Source organism: Oryctolagus cuniculus, chromosome 14 (assembly GCF_964237555.1).
Source record: "Oryctolagus cuniculus chromosome 14, mOryCun1.1, whole genome shotgun sequence".
Classification (NCBI taxonomy): domain Eukaryota; kingdom Metazoa; phylum Chordata; class Mammalia; order Lagomorpha; family Leporidae; genus Oryctolagus; species Oryctolagus cuniculus.
Genome location: NC_091445.1, coordinates 73,681,901 through 73,701,406, shown reverse-complemented (window position 1 = coordinate 73,701,406; position 19,506 = coordinate 73,681,901). Strand labels below are relative to the sequence as shown.

General features: G+C 40.2%; 1 protein-coding gene across 1 annotated transcript in view; it reads right to left on the bottom strand.

The window, feature by feature from the left end:
- ITGA1 (integrin subunit alpha 1) overlaps positions 1 to 19,506 on the bottom strand; it is a 176,202-nt gene that overhangs the window by 67,872 nt on the left and 88,824 nt on the right. Inside the window, exons 7-8 of the mRNA XM_008262192.4 lie at positions 7,290 to 7,438; positions 3,807 to 3,957 (exon numbers count right to left, since the gene is read on the bottom strand). Of these exons, the coding sequence (XP_008260414.2) occupies positions 3,807 to 3,957; positions 7,290 to 7,438 (300 nt within the window). The remainder of the gene's footprint in view (positions 1 to 3,806; positions 3,958 to 7,289; positions 7,439 to 19,506) is intronic.

Here is a 19,506-nt window from a genome sequence, read left to right as displayed (position 1 = left end):
ACTCCACCCTGGAGCTGGCTGCAAGGTAATTGGCACAGCATTTGAGTGTCTTTTTTTTTTTTTTTTGTAATTTTTGGGCTTATTCTCCACTAGGATGTCCAGACTTAAGGCAGAAAGGCCCTAAACCAGCAGCTTACAAATCACACCACAAAAGAAAAGTTCAATTCCTGTCTACGTTGCTGAAAAGCAAATGCCAAACATCAGAAGCTATTAACCTTTGAAGAGGGAAGGCTGGAACATTCCCCCACTTGAGCTAAGCCATGGGGGAAGAGAACTAATGGAAAAGATAGTCAAGAATTGTTAAAGATGGAAAAAGAAAACCCAATGACCACTGCTTTTACTACATTGAACCAATCCCCTCTTATCTAGAAACAGTGATGCAGATGCTGTTTGTACACTAGGATTTCTCACCACATCTGGGAAATGTAGAAAGGGCAGAAGAGGGTCTCCAAGCTCCAGAGCAAACATTCCATCTGCAGTGTCTCTCTCTGATGGCATTGTTGGCTCCGTTTGTGTCAACAGTTCTGCTACTGATGCGTTGCCTTCATATTCATACAAATTCTGAATCATGTGAAACCCTGAGTCCCCAAGGATATTTCTAGATTGTTCTATGGATTACATGATATCCTGGATTGAGAGCTCATCAACTCTTGTCCTTGGTTCCTAGTGAGCATATTCTGGAGTCATATTAGCCTGACAGATAAACCTCCTTTTCATTTATAAACTGACACAGTTGAAAACACACATAAAAATCTAATTATTTTTGGAGCATTGTGATTGAGGTTATTAGTTGTGATGTGAATGTTTTCACATACACCTTAGTGGCATATGTATATACCTTAAATATACAGTGAGAATTCAAGCTTGCTTGTGGCAGATGTGTGAAATGGTAAAAGGTACAATTCCTTTACATGTAGAATGGTGTCTTTTGGGTGAAAAAAAAAAGAAAATTCTTGGATCCTTTCTAATTTCTCTTATTTCCATTTGAACACTGTAGGTGATAAACATTTCACAGCCACTAGCATCTCAGACAAGAATGTGGAAGTAAGACTCTCAGACAAGAGACAGAAATAGATACACCATGGGATAGAGGACTCACAACCAGCTAGGACCCTCAGCAGGCTTCAAAGTTCAACAGAAAATATTTGCAGTTTAATTACTGGGCACTTACAGTATCAATCCTTTTTTGGGAACAGCTTCTCTGCCAAAATACATCTCTATGGTGTTCAGATTTGAAAAAATGAGTAGAAGAAATAGTCCAGGAAATTTCATGGGCAGACGCCCGGGGGAGTATTTAATCCCGGGCAGTATGAACAGACTTTGAGAAATCCCTGAAACCTTTCCATGTTTATGCACAAATAACTTTTACTTCCTAGTTTGGCACAAAATTTAAAAAAAAAATGCATGAGTCATTGAGAGTAAAGAAATATTAATTGGAAAAAATAACAACTGTTGATAAGAGAAATTTTCTTATACATTTTTATTTATACTAAGAGCAATCTGATGATAGTTCACTCATTAGAAGCCTGTAGATCTCCATGAAGATTGACCAATGAAATCAGGAGACCTCTTTTTGACTAGAGGGGAAGCAAGTATAAATTGTCACTAGGAATCCAACAAAGAGAAAATATGTGACTTAAGGGCAGGAAACATTGAATATGTAGCCAGTTATGACGTAAAACACAAGCTTCATTTGAAATGAAGCCTTCACTGATAGCTTTTCAGTCAAGTTTTTCTAATGCTGTTAATTCCACTCACTCTGGGGTACCAGATCATAACCCGAGGGCACACAGAACAAATGACAGAACCTCTGGTATCCAACTCTCTGGGGCCAAGTGAGAGGCTTTGCATTCTCACGGCTAATCGGACAGTCTCTCTGAGTGAGGGCTGGGCCGTGTGGAATTATTCTCAACCATGGGAGGAACCAAAAGAGTTAAGATTACAATATCAGGAGAGAAAAACTTGAATTCAAAAGCAACCAGCAAAAGTTAGTTTACAGAAATAATGAGGGGAATGAGAAAAATAATGCGATATTTTAGGTTTTTGTTTTACATATTATAACCAGGAATAAAATACTCAGTCATTTTCATTGCTTACAGTGAAGTTATTTGGGTTATAAATCGAGTCCTCACTGTTGGGAAGCAATGAATCAATCATGTTCTAGCACTTTCATCCATGGACTACTCTTTCTTATTCTTCCTTTCCTACAATGTGCTTTTGAAAGGAAAAAATAAACTTGTACTGATTGAATGTTGAAAAACCAATGTAGGCAATATTGGGTTACTACTTGTTATAAATAAAGGAGACTTTGTTGAAAAATACTTTAATGTGAACTCTCAGAGTTCTGAAAAGTTTGCTCTGAAATTAAAAAAAAAATCAATTAAGTACCAAATCAGCTAGTACAAGAGGAGAGCAAAGGCTCTGTTCCCCCCAAGCTGGGGCCAAATACTTTGAAACTGAGAGTGAAGAGGTTAGAAAGATGCCATTGTTGAGTTGTTGTCTATGGGGGACTCTGAAGGTTTCTTAGCAAGGAGGCAACATAATTTATCCCTAAGATCTCTGCTAGCTGGAAAACACCATGATATTATTATAACACACCATGATTTTATTAGAAAACATCATGCTTTTGATTATTTCCTGATTGCAAACTTCTGGAGTTAAGGGTGCTTACAAATAAAGAATATTTATTGCATGACTAACCTGCTGCGGTGCTAGATATTTCACAATCATTATTTCAGTGCTTTTTTATATGAGAGAGAGAATTTAAGCAAAGGTTTTTTCTGGCTCTACAATATAGTGTTTGCTGCCCCTTCCCATTTCTACTCTTGCATTTCTTGCTTCCGGTAAATGGCATAACTTAGGACTCCATAAGTCCAGGGTAGACTGACCAAGAATGTTTGGTATGGGAATATCATTGTTTCCTTTTCATAGATTATGATAAAAATCATGTCCTGGTTCCATCCTCCCTGATTTTAGAAAGAATGATCACTTAGCAGGCAGTGTTTTTTATTATCTAGCATATCTTCAGTTTCCCTCCTTCCATTCCGTATCCCTCCCTCTTTCTCTCCAATTTTTCTCCTTCTTCCCACCCACTTCTATTTCTTTCCCATTTCTCTTTTCTTTCCCTATGTTTGTCCCTCTTTTTCTCACCCTCCCTTCCTCTTTCTTATATTTCTGCTTTTTTATTCCTCCTGTTTAAAATGTTTTGTATTGTATATAATTTTACAGTTTTTATGTATTTATTTGAAAAGTAGGACAAGAGAGAGGTAAGAGGTGAAGAAAGAGAGAAAGAGAGAGAGAGAGAGGAAGAGAGGGAGAGGGAGAGGGGGAGGGAGAGAGAAACTTCCATATGCTAGTTCATTTCCCAAATGCTTAAAGCCAGGAGCCCAGAATTCCACCCCAGTATCCCTTGTGGGTGGCAGTCATCACTGCTGCCTCCAAGAGTGTACATGACCAGGAATCTGGAGCAGAAGCAGAGCCAGGACTCAAACCCAGGCACTCTGATAAGATATGTAGGCACCCAAGTCGCAGTTTAACTGATGCACCTCAATGCCCTCTTTCTCCTTTTATCTTTCCTTGCTCTCTTCCAGGATTTTTTTGCCATGATTGTTTCTGGAGTGTCTGGCTGGGCATGGAAGACACAGAAGGGAGGAAGATCCAATCCTACTCTCACAGAAATAACCTTTAAATAAAGAAGTATCACCTTACCAACCTTGTTTGTGTTGCTTTCAGAAAATTACTAAAACATACACACAGCTCTCCTCTTTAAGCAAGAGTTGGAAAACCTTTTCTAGCAATGTACTTACAGCTATGGAAAACCGCTGAATGTTTTCATCTTCACAATCTTGGATGACCTTTTTCAGTCGATGGTTGTCATGGGACTCTCCATCAGTGACAATAACCATGACTTTCTTAACTCCCCTTCGGGCACCTCGGGCTTCAGTGAATGCCTCCTTTCTGAAGTCATCACAGAAAAAAAAATGACAAAAGAGAGGCTGACAAACACCATTCCAAGGTTAGGCAAAGAGAAAAATCAAACTAAAGCACTGAGAATTCTAGGTAGCTGGTGCTTCCTGCCAAGACCAACATCGATGCCCATTGTTCAACCTAACAGGTATGTTTGTAATGGTTTCTGATTTATTCCAGATCATGGAGCAGCCATCATTTTGTTAATAACCACACATCCCACACACAAAATGCAAGTGGTATTTTTGGTTTTGGAAACCTCAAAGGGAGGGTGTGATTGGAGCATATATCAGCCGCTCCTTTCTCTATCAACACCCCTTCTCTTGCTTGACATGCTTCTTTTGTTCTCAAACTTTTGTTTGAGATAACTGCCCCTCACCTACTCTGACACTGTCAGAACACACTGGAAATCCTCTGACCTTGGAGAGACTGCAGAAAGTTCAGTGTGGGACAAAACCCACACATCTGGTGCCAGAAGTGATGTACTGAGTGGTGAGAGCAGAGAAAAAAACAGAAACATGTTGGTTTTTCCTACTATCATCTTGTCTTCAGTACGAACCCCGCTTATTTATACTAATAATCTCCCTAGCCTTAATGTTTCTCGTGTAATTTTCTATCCACCCATCCCCACCCTAGCCCTTGGCTATAAAACCCCATATGCCCTTGCTATATTCAGGTTGAGCCCCATTTCTGCAAAACTCATATTGCAGTGGTTCCTCTTGACTGAGTGCTTCCTGAGCATCTTTAACAAGCACCATGAATAATTTTCCTTAATATACTATACAAATAGATTCCCTGATTTCTTTATACGCACAAACAGAGGTGAAAACAGATGTTAAAGGCTAGTCTCTAAAAGAAGTTTGGACATGATGCCACATGAAATTCAATGCTTTTTGCATTTCTAATTCCTTAGAGGATCACCAAAGCATCCTAATTCTCTTAAAGATCAAGGTCGTAATTGAACAAATGACCAAATGAACATCAGCTGAAGGAGATGATTAAAAGGCCTTTCTTAAGAAAATCTGTTTGCTGTGAAACCAGGGCTGGCTTTATATAACAGAAAAGTAACCACTGGCAGGACTCCCAAGTATACCCTTTCTGTTTCAAATATACTTCTTAACAAATTGTTCTTGACCCCAAATATCACCATCCAGTATCCTTCACTGGAATTAAGTATCGACCGCCCTGCATGCTACTGAAAATTAAAATATCCCAGGAGGGTTTTTTTTTCTCCTCTTTGGGAGAGGTGAATCTGGGCCTTAGGATAAAATACTATAATATATATAGTAAAATACTATAATATATAATCTTAGCCTTAGGATAAAATGCAAGCACATTGTCAAGAATGATGATTTGGGACAGGGAGAAGGGGAAACAGAAACGTTTGAACTGCGAATCAATGCAAATAGAGGTAAAAGTTTTTGAAACATTAATATTGTTTGTAACTTGTCATGCCTGAAAGGAAAATGAAACAATACAAAATCTGCTTAACATGAAAAACTAATGAATGAGAAAAATGTGTAGTTCTGTAGTATCACTATGGACTTTTTGTGCATGTTCAAAACTCAGTCTGTGTCTTAAAGCTGGACCCTGTGTGAAACAGAGAGGTAAAACCTGCATAGGGACACCACATGTAGAGTGGTGTTTATGCAGGAGAAAAAGCAGCCAGAATGTTTCTTCAGTTAGTTTTCAGAGATAAATATTCATTCATAAACAGTTGCCTTAGGAAAATGCACAGCTCCTTACACACTCAGGGCCTGCACAGAACGCTTTTACTTAGAATGTGTGGCCACATTGAGTCAGTTATTGAGCAAGGCACATTCAGTCCACATAAGCATATGCACTCTTTGTGCATGCAAATTGTTTTGATCCTACAGGCAGGTAAATGTAAAATTATCCCATCTGTTTGTGATTATTTTGTCTTGGGCACCATATAATCAGAACCACATGTTTTTCTAACATTTTTGAGTCTAGAGCTGCGTATGAAATTTTAAATTTGTGAATATCCAACCCATTCTTTAGAGTGTCCATGTTAACTATTTTTAACATCCTTAAAACGTGGATTTTCTCAGGCAGGTGAAGTGAGAGCCTGGGTAATTAGTTCTTCAAAATCAAGTGAGTCCAGAAATTGAAGATACTTCACAGAAGGGTACTTAACATTAGCCATACTTCTTAGTAGTTTCCCTGTATCTGGGAGTTTGGTTTTTGTTCAGAAGCTTGCTAGCTTTCATGGTAACTAAAAGGGAGAAACAGCAAGAGATAAGGACTTAACAAAACCAGAGAAAATACAGGAAATAAAATGTTTTAGATTTGTACAAGGGGTCAGCTCTGCAGGTTTTTTTTTTTTTTTTTTTTTTTTTTCTGACAGGCAGAGTGGACAGTGAGAGAGAGAGACAGAGAGAAAGGTCTTCCTTTGCCATTGGTTCACCCTCCAATGGCTGCCGTGGCCAGCGCGCTGCGGCCGGTGCACCACGCTGATCCGATGGCAGGAGCCAGGAGCCAGGTGCTTTTCCTGGTCTCCCATGGGGTGCAGGGCCCAAGCACCTGGGCCATCCTCCACTGCACTCCCAGGCCACAGCAGAGAGCTGGCCTGGAAGAGGGGCAACCGGGACAGAATCCGGCGCCCCAACCCGGACTAGAATCCGGTGTGCCGGCGCCGCTAGGCGGAGGATTAGCCTAGTGAGCCGCGGCGCCGGCTTAGCTCTGCAGGTTTTTATAAAATGAAATGCAACCAGAGGGTGGGTTATGTGTTCTTCATTAAAAACTGCAGAAGTGGGGAAGGAAGGGATATACACTGGAGGGAATTAGAGAAAGTGAAGGGAAAAAAAGGAGAGAGCATTATAAATAATAAAACTTTTTCCTTCATGGAAAATGATGTCAAATAAGAAGATGCTTAATTTGTCTATTAAAAACTTTTATCTGAGTGCTACTATATTTCAACACCAAGTACTGAAAATACATGAACATAACAGAATGTTGAAATGGATTAATTTTTAATCAATTCTTTTAGGTTCGGAATCCTAGGAGCTGAAAACAAAGAATAAATGGGAAAATGTTAATGATTATCAAGTCTTAGTGCGCACAAAAATGATGCAATACACAATAGAAGTTTTTTTTTTTAAACAGATTCTCCATTAATTAAAGGATAAGGGAGAATGAGTCCATATTACAGCAAATTCTAATTAGCTAATCTTCTGTATCTAATATTAAAAACAAAAGCTTTAAATTTTGCTAAAGTAAACTCAATCCATACTCCAAAGGGCTAATCAGTGAGCAGTTACTTTGTACAGTCTTTCACTTTGGTTTATTTTTTACCCATATACCTTGCTGTGTCAATTCCAAGGGCTGTCATAGTCTGGCGGCCACCTCTCTGGATTATTTTATTTGCTGCAACAAGTACCTCTTCTGTTGATGAAAACTTATTGAGGTTAAACTCATGGGTTACGTTTTCTCCATATTGTACAATTCCAACCTGAAATACCAAGTCACCACTGAGTTACACATTTACCAAAATTGTTCATCTTCTTCAGCTAAACATATTGATCCAATACATTTTAGCCTTTCAGATTAAAAATCTAGCAGTACAGAAATCCTCCTATTCTGATAGCAATAATCATAGCCATTCTGTAAAAATTAATATCCCAAAGAACAAAAATTAAATTAAATTCCTGTTATTAAACTTCCCAAATGATTGCTTTGCCTATTCAATAATTTTTACTAAATGACTCTGGTAGACTTAAATAATAATATTATGCTATATTTTAATGTTTGTTTTTACCTTTTTCTCTAATTCATTCAAATTATTGTAACAGTACATATAATCACATTTCATAAATAGGGAAACTGACTTTAAAAATTCATTTCCTGTAGAATAGAGTAGAAAGTGGTCTAGTATAAAACATATATCTCTTACTGCAGGGCTCTTTCAGTCTTATTAATTTCTCTCAAGAAAAATGTGTCTCCCTTAACTGCCCCCATCACCTGCCCTGCTAGCCTTTTTTTTTTTTTTTTTTTTTTTTGACAGGCAGAGTGGACAGTGAGAGAGAGAGACAGAGAGAAAGGTCTTCCTTCCGTTGGTTCACCCCCTAAGTGGCCGCCATGAAGCCAGGAGCCAGGCACTTCCTCCTGGTCTCCCATGAGGGTGCAGGGCCCAAGCACTTGGGCCATCCTCCACTGCCTTCCCAGGCCACAGCAGAGAGCTGGACTGGAAGAGGAGCAACCAGGACAGAACTGGCGCCCCGACCGGGACTAGAACCCAGAGTGCCGGCGCTGCAGGCGGAGGATTAGCCTAGTGAGCTGCAGCGCCAGCCACCTGCCCTGCTAGCTTCTGCTAAAAGCTGCTGTCATTTCATGATGAATCATTGAGTTTGGTTAGCTGGGTAGCTAGCTGAGATACACTAGAAGATAAGATAAAACATCTATGCAAATGAATAGATTATATTTTCAGAAATATAACTAGAACAAATAAATGTCAGAAAAGCACATGATTCTGGTTATGTAAGCAAAACAAATGGCTCCTCTCTTAAAGTTGCTGAGTCAGGTATAAGATAAACGCAGAGAGAATTTACTCAAGTAATTCTCAAGATAAATACTCAAGGTAAAGTGTACATCATGAACTTAATGAACATGCAGTCTGTTCAGTCCATGTCTAGGCAAGCCCTGCTCTTCTATGAATATCCCTTTCACTTACTATCCCTTACTATCTGTCCCAAGACCATATGCTATTATATTTAGAACACAGATGACAATAAATCTTTTTGGGAACAAGGTAGGATACAACCAACTAATTACACAAAATATAACAAAAATGGATGAGGTCAGACCAAAGACTCCAATTCAGGTTATTTCCATGATTTATAATCAAATGTGATAGACATTTCTATCACTTTCTGATAGATTTTATTTTTCTCCAGTAATTCTATAGCTTTTGATTAGCAATCCTGGGAAATACTGAATACTGATTGAGCCACATAGGCTTGAATTTGTCTTTGTGTATATAAATGTGTAGTAAATAAAAGTGAAATGCCATTGTCACTTAGCTAATCATTATGCCCAATTCTTGTACCAAGTTAAATAAATGCTGCTTTAGAAGTTAACTGCTCACCCATCCAGGACATCTTACAGGGTTAGTTTTGTTTTTATTTCCTTTTGTTTTTATTTGAATAAGCAAGAGGCAAAAGAACTGAAAAATTTCACTTCTACTCTTATCATCTATTGAGTACCCTAGTCTCTTAGTTCTTTGACCTTTTTTGCTTCAGTAACTTTCAGTGTAGCTCACTTATGCCATCCAACCCATATTTGATCTTGTTGGAAGGACTGAATGACTTCAGTCTCAATTTCAAGCTTTCTCTCTGCTCATAAACTTCAGCTCATTTACCTGGTATGTTTAATTCACCAATTCTTTGATCACATAAAGACCTCCAATCAATTCATTAATCCTACTCTTTCTTTTTCTTTCTCCCTTCCTCCCTTCCTCCCTCCCTCCCTTCCTTTCTCTCTCTCTCACTTTCTCTTCCTTCTTTCCTTCCTTCCTTTCTCTCTTTCTTTCTTTCTCTCTCTCTCTCTTTTCCTTCCTTCCTTCCTCCCTTCCTTCCTTCCTTCCTTCCTTCCTTCCTCCCTCCCTCCCTCCCTCCCTTCCTTCCTTCCTTCCTTCCTTCCTTCCTTCCTTCCTTCCTCTTTCTCTCTCTCTCTCTTTCTTTTTATCATGGATTCCATGGTCCAATCACTATAATCATTTACTTGCAAACATCTAACTACTTAAACCTTTCTTTCTGTCCATTAATTCACTTGACGAACTTCTAACTCTGGTTAAATCCAACTGTCTCCTTCTCTGTGTGTGCATCTATGACACTGAATGTTCCTAGACAAAATTCACAAACTTGCAGACTGATTTCCCTTCAAAATGATAACCTTGAATCTCAAAGGGGGTTACATGTTTGAACACTCACTGCTCCACAGTCTTATTACAATGTCCTTCCCATTTATTGGCTTAAAACAAATTCTTGTCATAGGGGTGGATTTCTCAGGAAAAAGAGAGTATCTTATTTATACATGGGAATGAGTGCACATGAGAAGAAATAGAAGGCATGTCAACCAAACAAGGCTGCTTTGTGCCAGATACATATATATTTTACATTACAGCAGATTTTCCACACCTTACAGAACTACTTTGTGCTGCTAGATTATTTAAACAAGTTATCTAAACACAAAAAATACTAAAAAATTCAAAACCATGGTAAGCCAGAGAACCGTGCTTTATATCATATTTATTTCCTATCTGTCGCTCCCCGTCTTCGTGGAGGAACGACACAGGACCCTGCGCTGTTCTTTTCGTCTGCTCGGCCCTCCCCGGGTTTGCTGCTGGTCCTTCCCGGGTTGGCTACTATCCCTTCCACCTCCGTGGAAGGGCCGTTCCCCCTGGCCACATTCCCCACTTCCGCGGGGGAGCAGCACACCGCCGGCCGGCCCTCTCGGGGGCTGCACAGGCGTTCCTTCAGATGTTCCCCTTAGATGTTCCTCGTGCATGCCGTCTCTCTCCTCCTTTATAGTCCTCCTCTGCCAATCCCAACTCGGCTGCCCACACGCCGAGTACGCTGCTCTCCTCCAATCAGGAGCAAGTCCTACAGTTTATTGGTTGAACTGGAGGCAGCTGTGCAGAAGCTGTTTACTTCTCTCCCAGCGCCATATTGTGGGAGAGCAGATGCATAGAATAAGTCTTAATTCCAGTAACTCAGTCTAGTCCGGATTGCTCCCCACACCTATCTATCTATCTATCTATCTATCTATCTATCTACCTACCTACCTATCTATCTCCCTAACTAGCATCTCGCTTCTGTAATCTTATAAGGGTTCCCTCATCTCTTCTACATATTTTGTTTCTAATGACTCCACCTGAGACTCTTTTTAGCTGACTGCTCTTGGCTTATCAGATTGCTTTGCCTCAAAGGTCCGAAGAACCAGACAGGGCAGGGAATTTTCTCTTTCCAATTCTTGCCCCACTCCACAGCAATGCCTGAGTGAAGGGACTTCACTCAGCCTTGGGCCTGAGCTGGAGCTCCCCTCCTGACCCAGGCCAAGGCCTGGACTTCACGGGAAAGCTCATCCTTGCTGTACTCTGTTGCTACTCTATTGTGCTTCCCAAAATCTTCCTATTTTCTACTGGGAGTGAGTCCTTCATAAATCACTAGTTTGTGGACCTTCCAGCCAGTCTTCCGCTTCTGGGGAGCCAGGCCCAAGGCAACATTCCTGTAGGTTCCTTCATCCCAACCTTACCCCAGATGAAGAGTTACTACCTTGAACCTAGACTCTTGCAGTTGTTGCTCTCAGCACGGCTGATCTCCCTCCAAAGGCTTCCACTCTTCTCAAATCCTTCTACATATTACTGTCACATCAACCAATATTCTGCTTTTATTACACCCTTCCCTGTTCAAAAAAATCTCCTGATACTCTTGATTGCCTTTAACAAGGACTTTGAAATATTCTTTAAAATAACCTTTTATTCCAATTTAAAAAGAAGGTGAAACTTCAAACTGTTCCTTGACGTTTGTTAAAATCCAGTTTCAATCTCCCTGACTTTCAACAACGTTCAACTTCTCTACTCATCCTCACCTTAGGGATTCCTCAATACGAACTCCACTCCTACTGAATGCTCTTCCTTATTCCTTGAAATGAGCCACCTCCTACCCATTCTACAGGATGCAAGTTCTGCTTTGTCTGAGAACCTTTGCCCACCTACTTGACAGCTTCCTATTGTGATCTTCCCCTTCTCGGAATCTGAAGCAAGATTGTCTGTGCATACCCATATTCCTCTTAATTGCTTTGTTTGCATGCTTTATCTCCCCAGTGACGCTGGCTGTACATTGCAAATGGGTTGGGGCAGGGGTAAAGGGCATGGACTATGTCATGGCTTTTGGTATTCTCTCTTCCCTCACCACTGTTTTGCTTTGCTCACTGTTGACCCTCATACATTCTTACTGCATGATGAAAACATTTCACATGAGCAAGTGGAAAGCTGAGATAGCAGCGAAAGAATGATAAGTAGAAAAAGAGAGATACAAAGAAGTGTGGGAAATGAGAGGAGTGGGCAGTGGGAAAATCAACTCTCAGGGAAATGGCATTTAGGATAGGTTCTGGGCTGATATTGGGCACTTGTTTCATTGACAGCCAGACAGGGCAATCCCTGCTGTGACTCTTGCACCCAAATGGGTACCACTGACTTCTATTTATTATAAGAAAAGGATCAAATCATAAAACAAATACTTATAACGCTGTTCTCAGTACTGGTGAGACCCAATTTAATAGAAAGCCCATTCTCAGCTTAGTTTACAATTTAAGGAAGATGAAACAGATGAATCATAACATGTAGAGGATGGTAGTTTAAAAATTCATGGAAAATGGACTTAAAATGTTTATTTTGTTGAAAAAAACCTGAAATATATTTTCCATGAATTCAATCCAGTTCTCCCAAATGGGTGGCAGGGATTCAACTACTAGAGCCATCATTGCTGCTGCCTCCCAGGCTGCACATTAGCAGAAAGATGAAATCAGAAGCCAGAAGTAAATACTGAACCCACCAAATCCAATATGGGTCACCAGTATCTTAAAAGTGGACAGTGAGAGAGAGAGACAGAGATAAAAGTCTTCCTTTTGCTGCTGGTTCACCCTCCAATGGCTGCTGCGGCCGGCGCATCGCGCTGATCCGAAGCCAGGAGCCAGGTGCTTCCTCCTGGTCTCCCATGCAGGTGCAGGGCCCAAGCACTTGGGCGATCCTCCACTGCACTCCTGGGCCACAGCAGAGAGCTGGCCTGGAAGAGGGCAACCGGGACAGAATCCGGCGCCCCGACCGGGACTAGAACCCGGTGTGCCGGCGCCGCAAGGCGGAAGATTAGCCTAGTGAGCCACAGCGCCAGCCAGCCCCTATGTCATTTCTAACTAGGAAGTTTTTTGGAACCTGGGATAAAATTTTACTGGTTTTTAAAAAATTGCTCCTGACATCTTGATAATACTTTATTAACCAAATACTTCACAAATATCTGCTAGATTAAAATGAATTATCCAATGACAGTATTCTTTTTGTGAGCAGAAAAGAAAGAGGAAGAAAAAGTGAATGTGAGAATATAAAGGAAGGACAGTCAGAAATGACGGAGAGGAAGGCCTTTTGATTATTCGCTCACAGAACTAAAGGTCACACTGGAGACTATACTGAATTTATATACTGTTTTATACTATTTAAGAAGACTATACTGTTTAAGACTATACTGAATTTATATACTGTTTAAGAACAGATGTGTTTACATATCTACTAAGTATATTGAGTCAAAAAGCTTTGAATGAATATAACTATTTATTCATCTAGTGTTAGGGTATCACCTTCTATTGTTATGTCAGAGTTATAATACCAGCACCTAAATTTTAAATAAGCTAAGTTAAATCCAGTTTCTAGGCTTTCATTTATTGTACAACATGATCAAATCAAGGGCTTATTTAAGGAATAATGACAATGTAAAATAATGAGATTTTCCATGTTTCATAAATATGCACATATGCTTGATATGAAAAGAGTTCAGGCTTTGTGTCTGGCCAATGTGTATTTCCTTTTATCGAACTATGATTTAAAGTCCTGCTCTACAATGCACTTCTAATATGATTAAGTGGGGGGCGTGAATGGGTGATAACACAGGCTGCAATCTGAATTAGTTAGCACAAACCATCTGAAGCTGTGTGGGCTGAGTCCAGGCTTAACCTTTCATCCTATCGAGAAGGACAAGAATGAGAATGACTCACAGGGAGATGATCGCTTCCTAAGGAAATACGTCTTCAAAAAATAGAAATAAAGTCAATAGGTAATAGACACAAATTCTAAGAAAAGGGTTTATTTAAGTGTTGGCTTCTTGCTTGATGGAAAATGTTGCAATGAAAATGGCCTCGGCTCAAAAATGCAAGGATAGGCAAGGTTAGAGGAACATGACTCACTATTCGTGGAGAAGGGAGGAGGCTAAGGGAGAAATCAGGCTGGAGTGAATGGGGCTAGATGAGTATATACCTTCAAAGAAAGCCTGAAATACAAAGTAAAGGGGAGTCTCTCTCAAGCAAGTACCTTCTAGCTCAATCGATTAATCTGACCTCAAGAAGCAGACTGAGAGAAAGTAGTCACTACATTCATAAGTTTTTAATTCAGGAGACATGAAAACTTCTGGGAAGTCCATTCTTTCCCAACATAATGGACTTGCCTCTTAAGTGTTTGACAACACATACAACTGTAGGCCATGTTTCATAAATAAAAGGATGAAAGCACCGTCCTGTCTTCATGGAATTCATAGTCTACCAGGAGAGACGGATCTGTAAAACAGTCATGCTTCTGAACAATCAGATCAGTAAGTGCAGGGTAGGTGAATGCCATGGGAACATGGGAGGAGAAGGCATTTTCTTGGGAAGGGTGTTTGGGGTAATCATAGAGGATTACAGAGAAAGTGATGCTGGAATGGAATCTAAGAAGTTCACCTAGTACACAGGACCAGGGATGGATAAGGGCGTTCCAGGCAGAGAGAATCACATAAGCACAGCACACTGTGTGCAGGGTGGCCCAAGGCAGGGCCAGGCCAACGAGTGGCTGAAGGGCACAAGAAGTGAGGTGGGAAGGAAGGTAAGCAGGATGTGCCAGGAATTACTGCCAGGGGTCACAGGGAGATGACTGCTTCCTAAGGACATGATGTGCCAGGGGTCAGGCTGTCCACTGGAGAACTTGGAATGTATTTAGCAGCCAGAAAGAGGAGATTTCTATCTAGGCCCATGATCTGAACTTGACTTTGGAATCACTGAGGTGTGCGATGGGTGGAGGTGTGGGAGAATGTAGACAAGGAGACTGGTGAGCAAGAAGATTCAGCACTTTCAGGACAAGGGCATGGCTGCCTGGCTCAGTCAGGCTTCTTCTCAGACCTAAAAACAACGAACCAAGCCCCATATTTAAAGCTTCCAGGGAAATGGCTATAAAATGTGTAGTAAAAATAAAGATAAATAATATTCCTAAAATTTAATTAATTCTGGTCTTTCATTTTTCTTGGTTTAATGCTATGCTACACTTTTGATGGGAACAATCAAGACATTGTTCCATTAGTATATTTCACTTTTATATCAAGCCTCACAATTTACTGGTTTTATTTAGGGTAATGCACTCATATTTGACATATTTATATCATTCTCATTTATTATTAAGAACGATGTTATGTTTAGGTATTGAGGATCAATAAGACCTCCATAATGTTTACACCATAATATCTTTTATGGAAAGCTTAGAGTGTTCAGGTTTGTTTTTATAGGTGGTTTTAAAAAAGGCAATTTTATAGCCTTTACTTTATCTTCGGTAAAAAAACTGGTTGACAAAAATTTCTTGACTATGTTAGCAAAAGTCTTGATGAAGCCACACAGAAACATGTACAAGATTTTGAGTAACTACTTAGAGTGGATGTTTTCATGATTTGTGTTGAACTTCCCTAATGTACACTAACTATAACACAGATACATTCATGCAGATGGTTTTGTCTTTTCCTCTCCTACCCTCCTTCACACCCTCCCTCCTTCCTTCCTTCCTCTCTCCCTCCCTCCCTTCTTTCTTTCTTCCCTTCTCTCCTCTTTTTCCTTCTCTTATCCCTCCCTTGCTTCATTCCTCCCTCCCTTCCTTTCTCTATTTTTTTTTCATGTTTGGAGATTACAGTTCCTTCAAGGAATGATACTATCTTTGCAACTGCCTTTCATGGCTTGCAATAACTAAATGACAAATCTATGTCTGCAGAGAATAAGCATTAAATTCAGTCTTTCTCTATTTTACCAAGTGTCCAACTATAATCAATACAGCAAATAAAACTCAGGAGGAATAATCAGAATACAACCATTTTTTGTGGCCTGGCATCCCTTTAAAACTTATTTCGAGTGCAGTTCTTCTATCCCTGAATGGAAATATGAATGGCTAATGTCTCTGATTCTTAGTTTTGAGATGTCTGTTAAAGAAAAAGTTCTGTATTCTAATTTAGATTGTGGCATATGAGACTGCTATATTTGCAGGGTGAGAAAAAAGATCAAATTATAATGATTTCATATAGCTCTATCGAAATTAAGACCAACAAGAGAAAACAGCAAAGCTGATTTATAGTTAGACCCTCTTTCCTGCCTTAGCTAAAGGCTTACAGGAGGCCAAGAAGCTTGTAGTGAAGAAAGGAGCAACACTGGGTTTTTCTTTAATTATTTGTTTCCCTTTAGTCTGTTAACTACTTTCTGACCTCTCCAGGGACAGGGTAGAGAAAATACATAAGGGATACAGAACTTCTTATTGGATTGGTACTATGCTACAATAAATAATATCCTAGTAGGTGTTTTCAACTTTTTTGCGTGTGGATTCTTTGGAGAACTCCCTGCACTGAGATGTCTCACCTACATCCTTGCCCAAAGGGAATCCATTTCACTACCTCAGTCCCCAGGAATTACAGACGGCTTCTGCTTTTTTTCTGCAAGGCCATCCACTCACTTCCAGGAGACATGGACATGACCTCATACTGGCTAAGGGCTTTAAGTGACCCGTGCTGGTCCATGGGAAACACTCTCATTTTTCATTCTAACAAACTCTGGGAACACAGGCTAATCCCAGTGCAGCTGCCCTGCTCTGACTTGCCTGTCAGCAGCTAGACGCTGCAATCGTGCCCTTTAGATAACTCAGGCAGGAGTCAGGCAACTCTGTGACCCAAGTCTAGCAGACCTATGCCCAGACTGCTGTCCAATCCCATTCTTAGTGAAATCTTCTGCGGAGAAATCCTCATGGCAATGCCTGTCAACTCCATGCTTCACGCTGTTATACCTTTGACATGGATGACATGCCAAGTTCTCCACTAGCTCTTAGCTTTCTATCTTTGCAGCTCCTTCTCCATAATCTCTCATAAAGTGCATTTTTATATCTGTCCCTTTCAGAAATAGAAATCAAAGGTAGAAGAGAGGGAGAGGGAAAATTCTAGAACCGAATTCAACCAATCTTAGGTCAGAATTGAGTGTATTAAACACAAAAACAAAATACCCAAAGTTACTTAAATTATGCTAGCCACCAATCAGAGAAGAAAACAGTTGTCAAAACAAATAAATTGTCTGTTTTTGGAAAGATACTGTCTGACCACATGAAAGATAAGTATGTTTTTCAATACACAGTACTTTGAAGAGGAAGTGTCTTTTCAAATTTTCTGTAAATGAATTTCTTTCCTGAATTCGTTGAAGGGAAGTCAAACATTCGAGAGTCTAAAAGTGTTACACTTAAAACTCTATAAACAGGGGCTGGTGCTGTGGCACAGCGGGTTAACGCCCTGGCCTGAAGCGCCGGTATCCCATATGGGTGCTGGTTCGAGACCTGGCTACTCCACTTCCAATCCAGCTCTCTGCTATGGCCTGGGAAAGCAGTAGAGGATGCCCAAAAGTCCTTTAGTCCCTGCACCCACGTGGGAGACCCGGAAGGCTCCTGGCTCCTGGCTTCGGATCGGCACAGCTCCAGCTGTTGCCAGCTGGGGAGTGAACCATTGGATGGGAGACAACCCCCACCCCCTCCCCGCCGCCTCTCCTCTCTCTGTGTAACTTTGACCTCCAAATAAATAAATCTTAAAAAAAAAAAAAGAACCTTTATAAATGGTGTTTAGCAAATGCAATGGCTTAGAAAATATATCCTTTCTGATCCCTTTATTTTAGAGAATTAGTTAGGAAAATAGCTCAAGTCGAAATAGAAGATTAGAAAAGACTAAATTATAAACACTAAAGACTAAAGCATACATTATGGTGAGTAATTACCCTAGGAGTTAAGACATCAGCTAAAAGGTCCGCATCCCATGTCAGCATACCCACATTTGATTCCCAATTCCTACTCCTGACTTTGGCTTCCTGCTAGTGCACACCCTGGGAGACAGGGGTGATGGCTCAAGCAATTGGGTTCTTGTTACTCATGAGGGAGACCTGGATTGAGTTCCTGGCTCCCAGCTTTGGCCTGACCCAGTCCTGGACCTTGAAGGCATTTGGGAAGTGAACCTGTATGTGACAGTTGTCTTTCTCTCCCTCTCCCTCTCTCTCACCTCTCAAATAAATAAATAAATTTAAATACTTATATACTTAGAAGAATATTAAGAGCTCACATTGCAGGAAGAAGTCTCAATAAATGTCTGCTGGTGAGAGAAAATTATAAAACTGCTCACTGTGATATGCTCATTTTTCAACAAGTGCTCATTTTGGGCTTACTATGTCAGCAAAGTAATGGACTGGGCATTGACTAAGATAGGAAGAAGATACAGCGTTTACTCTTGAGCCTCCTGTAATCCAAAGTATGCAGCAAATACAGGGATATACACACATCAGTGTAGTAATAATGCATTAATCCACTGTTTTTCAAACTTTAATCTGTATGAAGCATAAGAATCCCCTATTTAAAATCAAGTTCTATAGCTCCATCCTCAGACATTCTGTTTCTGAAAGTCTGGGCAGTGCAGTCCTATACCCAGTGACTTGGAGCAAGAATTCTAAGAGCTGTATTTGGAGAAACACTACATTAGACATAACTGTCATTAAGGCAGTGGCCACGTGGGTCTTTTTTTCTCTGCTACTGCCTAAGCCCTAGCAATGTAGGCTGGTGCAGAATAAGTCCTGAGTGAACATATGAACAATGAATGAATGAGTATGGTGAAGCTGAACAATGACTGATAAAAGCAGAATGTGAATGAAAATTCAGGAATATAATCAGCTCCTCTCTTTTGGAAGCAGGTTCTTTTCAGTAAAATCAGAAGACAGAACAAATGACAATGTGCACAATATTGCGTTAAGAAATGTTCCTCTCTGTGGATTGGGATCCTGGACTAGACTCTTCTGTGACTCAACTCTTCTGCACTGGGATAAGTTCATTTCCCTCCCTTTTTACCAGTAGCATCTAGACCCCAGGGGCTAGCCCCTATTCTTCTGAATGAAGAAAGACATATAACTCCATGAAGCCCATCTCGGCAGGCTAGAATTCCTTCATGGACAGGCAGAATAGCTCCTCTTGTAGGATTCTTTTTACAGAAATGCAAATTAGTTAGAGTTTTAGTCATTAAAAATAACATCAAAACTGCAGCAGAATGGGATCAGCACATATGAAATTTACTGTAATCTATCTCTTTATAAAACTTAGCCACTGGCACAGATCTTCACCGTGGTAGGGATTGCTATCCTGAAGTTGTCTTGAAGATTTTCTGCCTGAAGTTGCTGCAGCAGCTTTGAACATGTCACAGCTGTACTATTTTTCACAAATAGCTACAAATAAGTTAATTTTCAGAGTAAAATAGATAATGCAAATTTAAAGGTAAAATAAAACATTTAAATGGCTATAAAATATTTGAAGTTTAAAAATATTCTTTTTTTAAAAAATTTATTTGACAGATAGAGCTAGCAGTGAGAGAGACAGACAGAAAGGTCTTCCTTCCGTTGGTTCACCCCCCTCAAATGGCTGCCACACCGGAACTACGCCTATCTGAAGCCAGGAGCCAGGTACTTCTT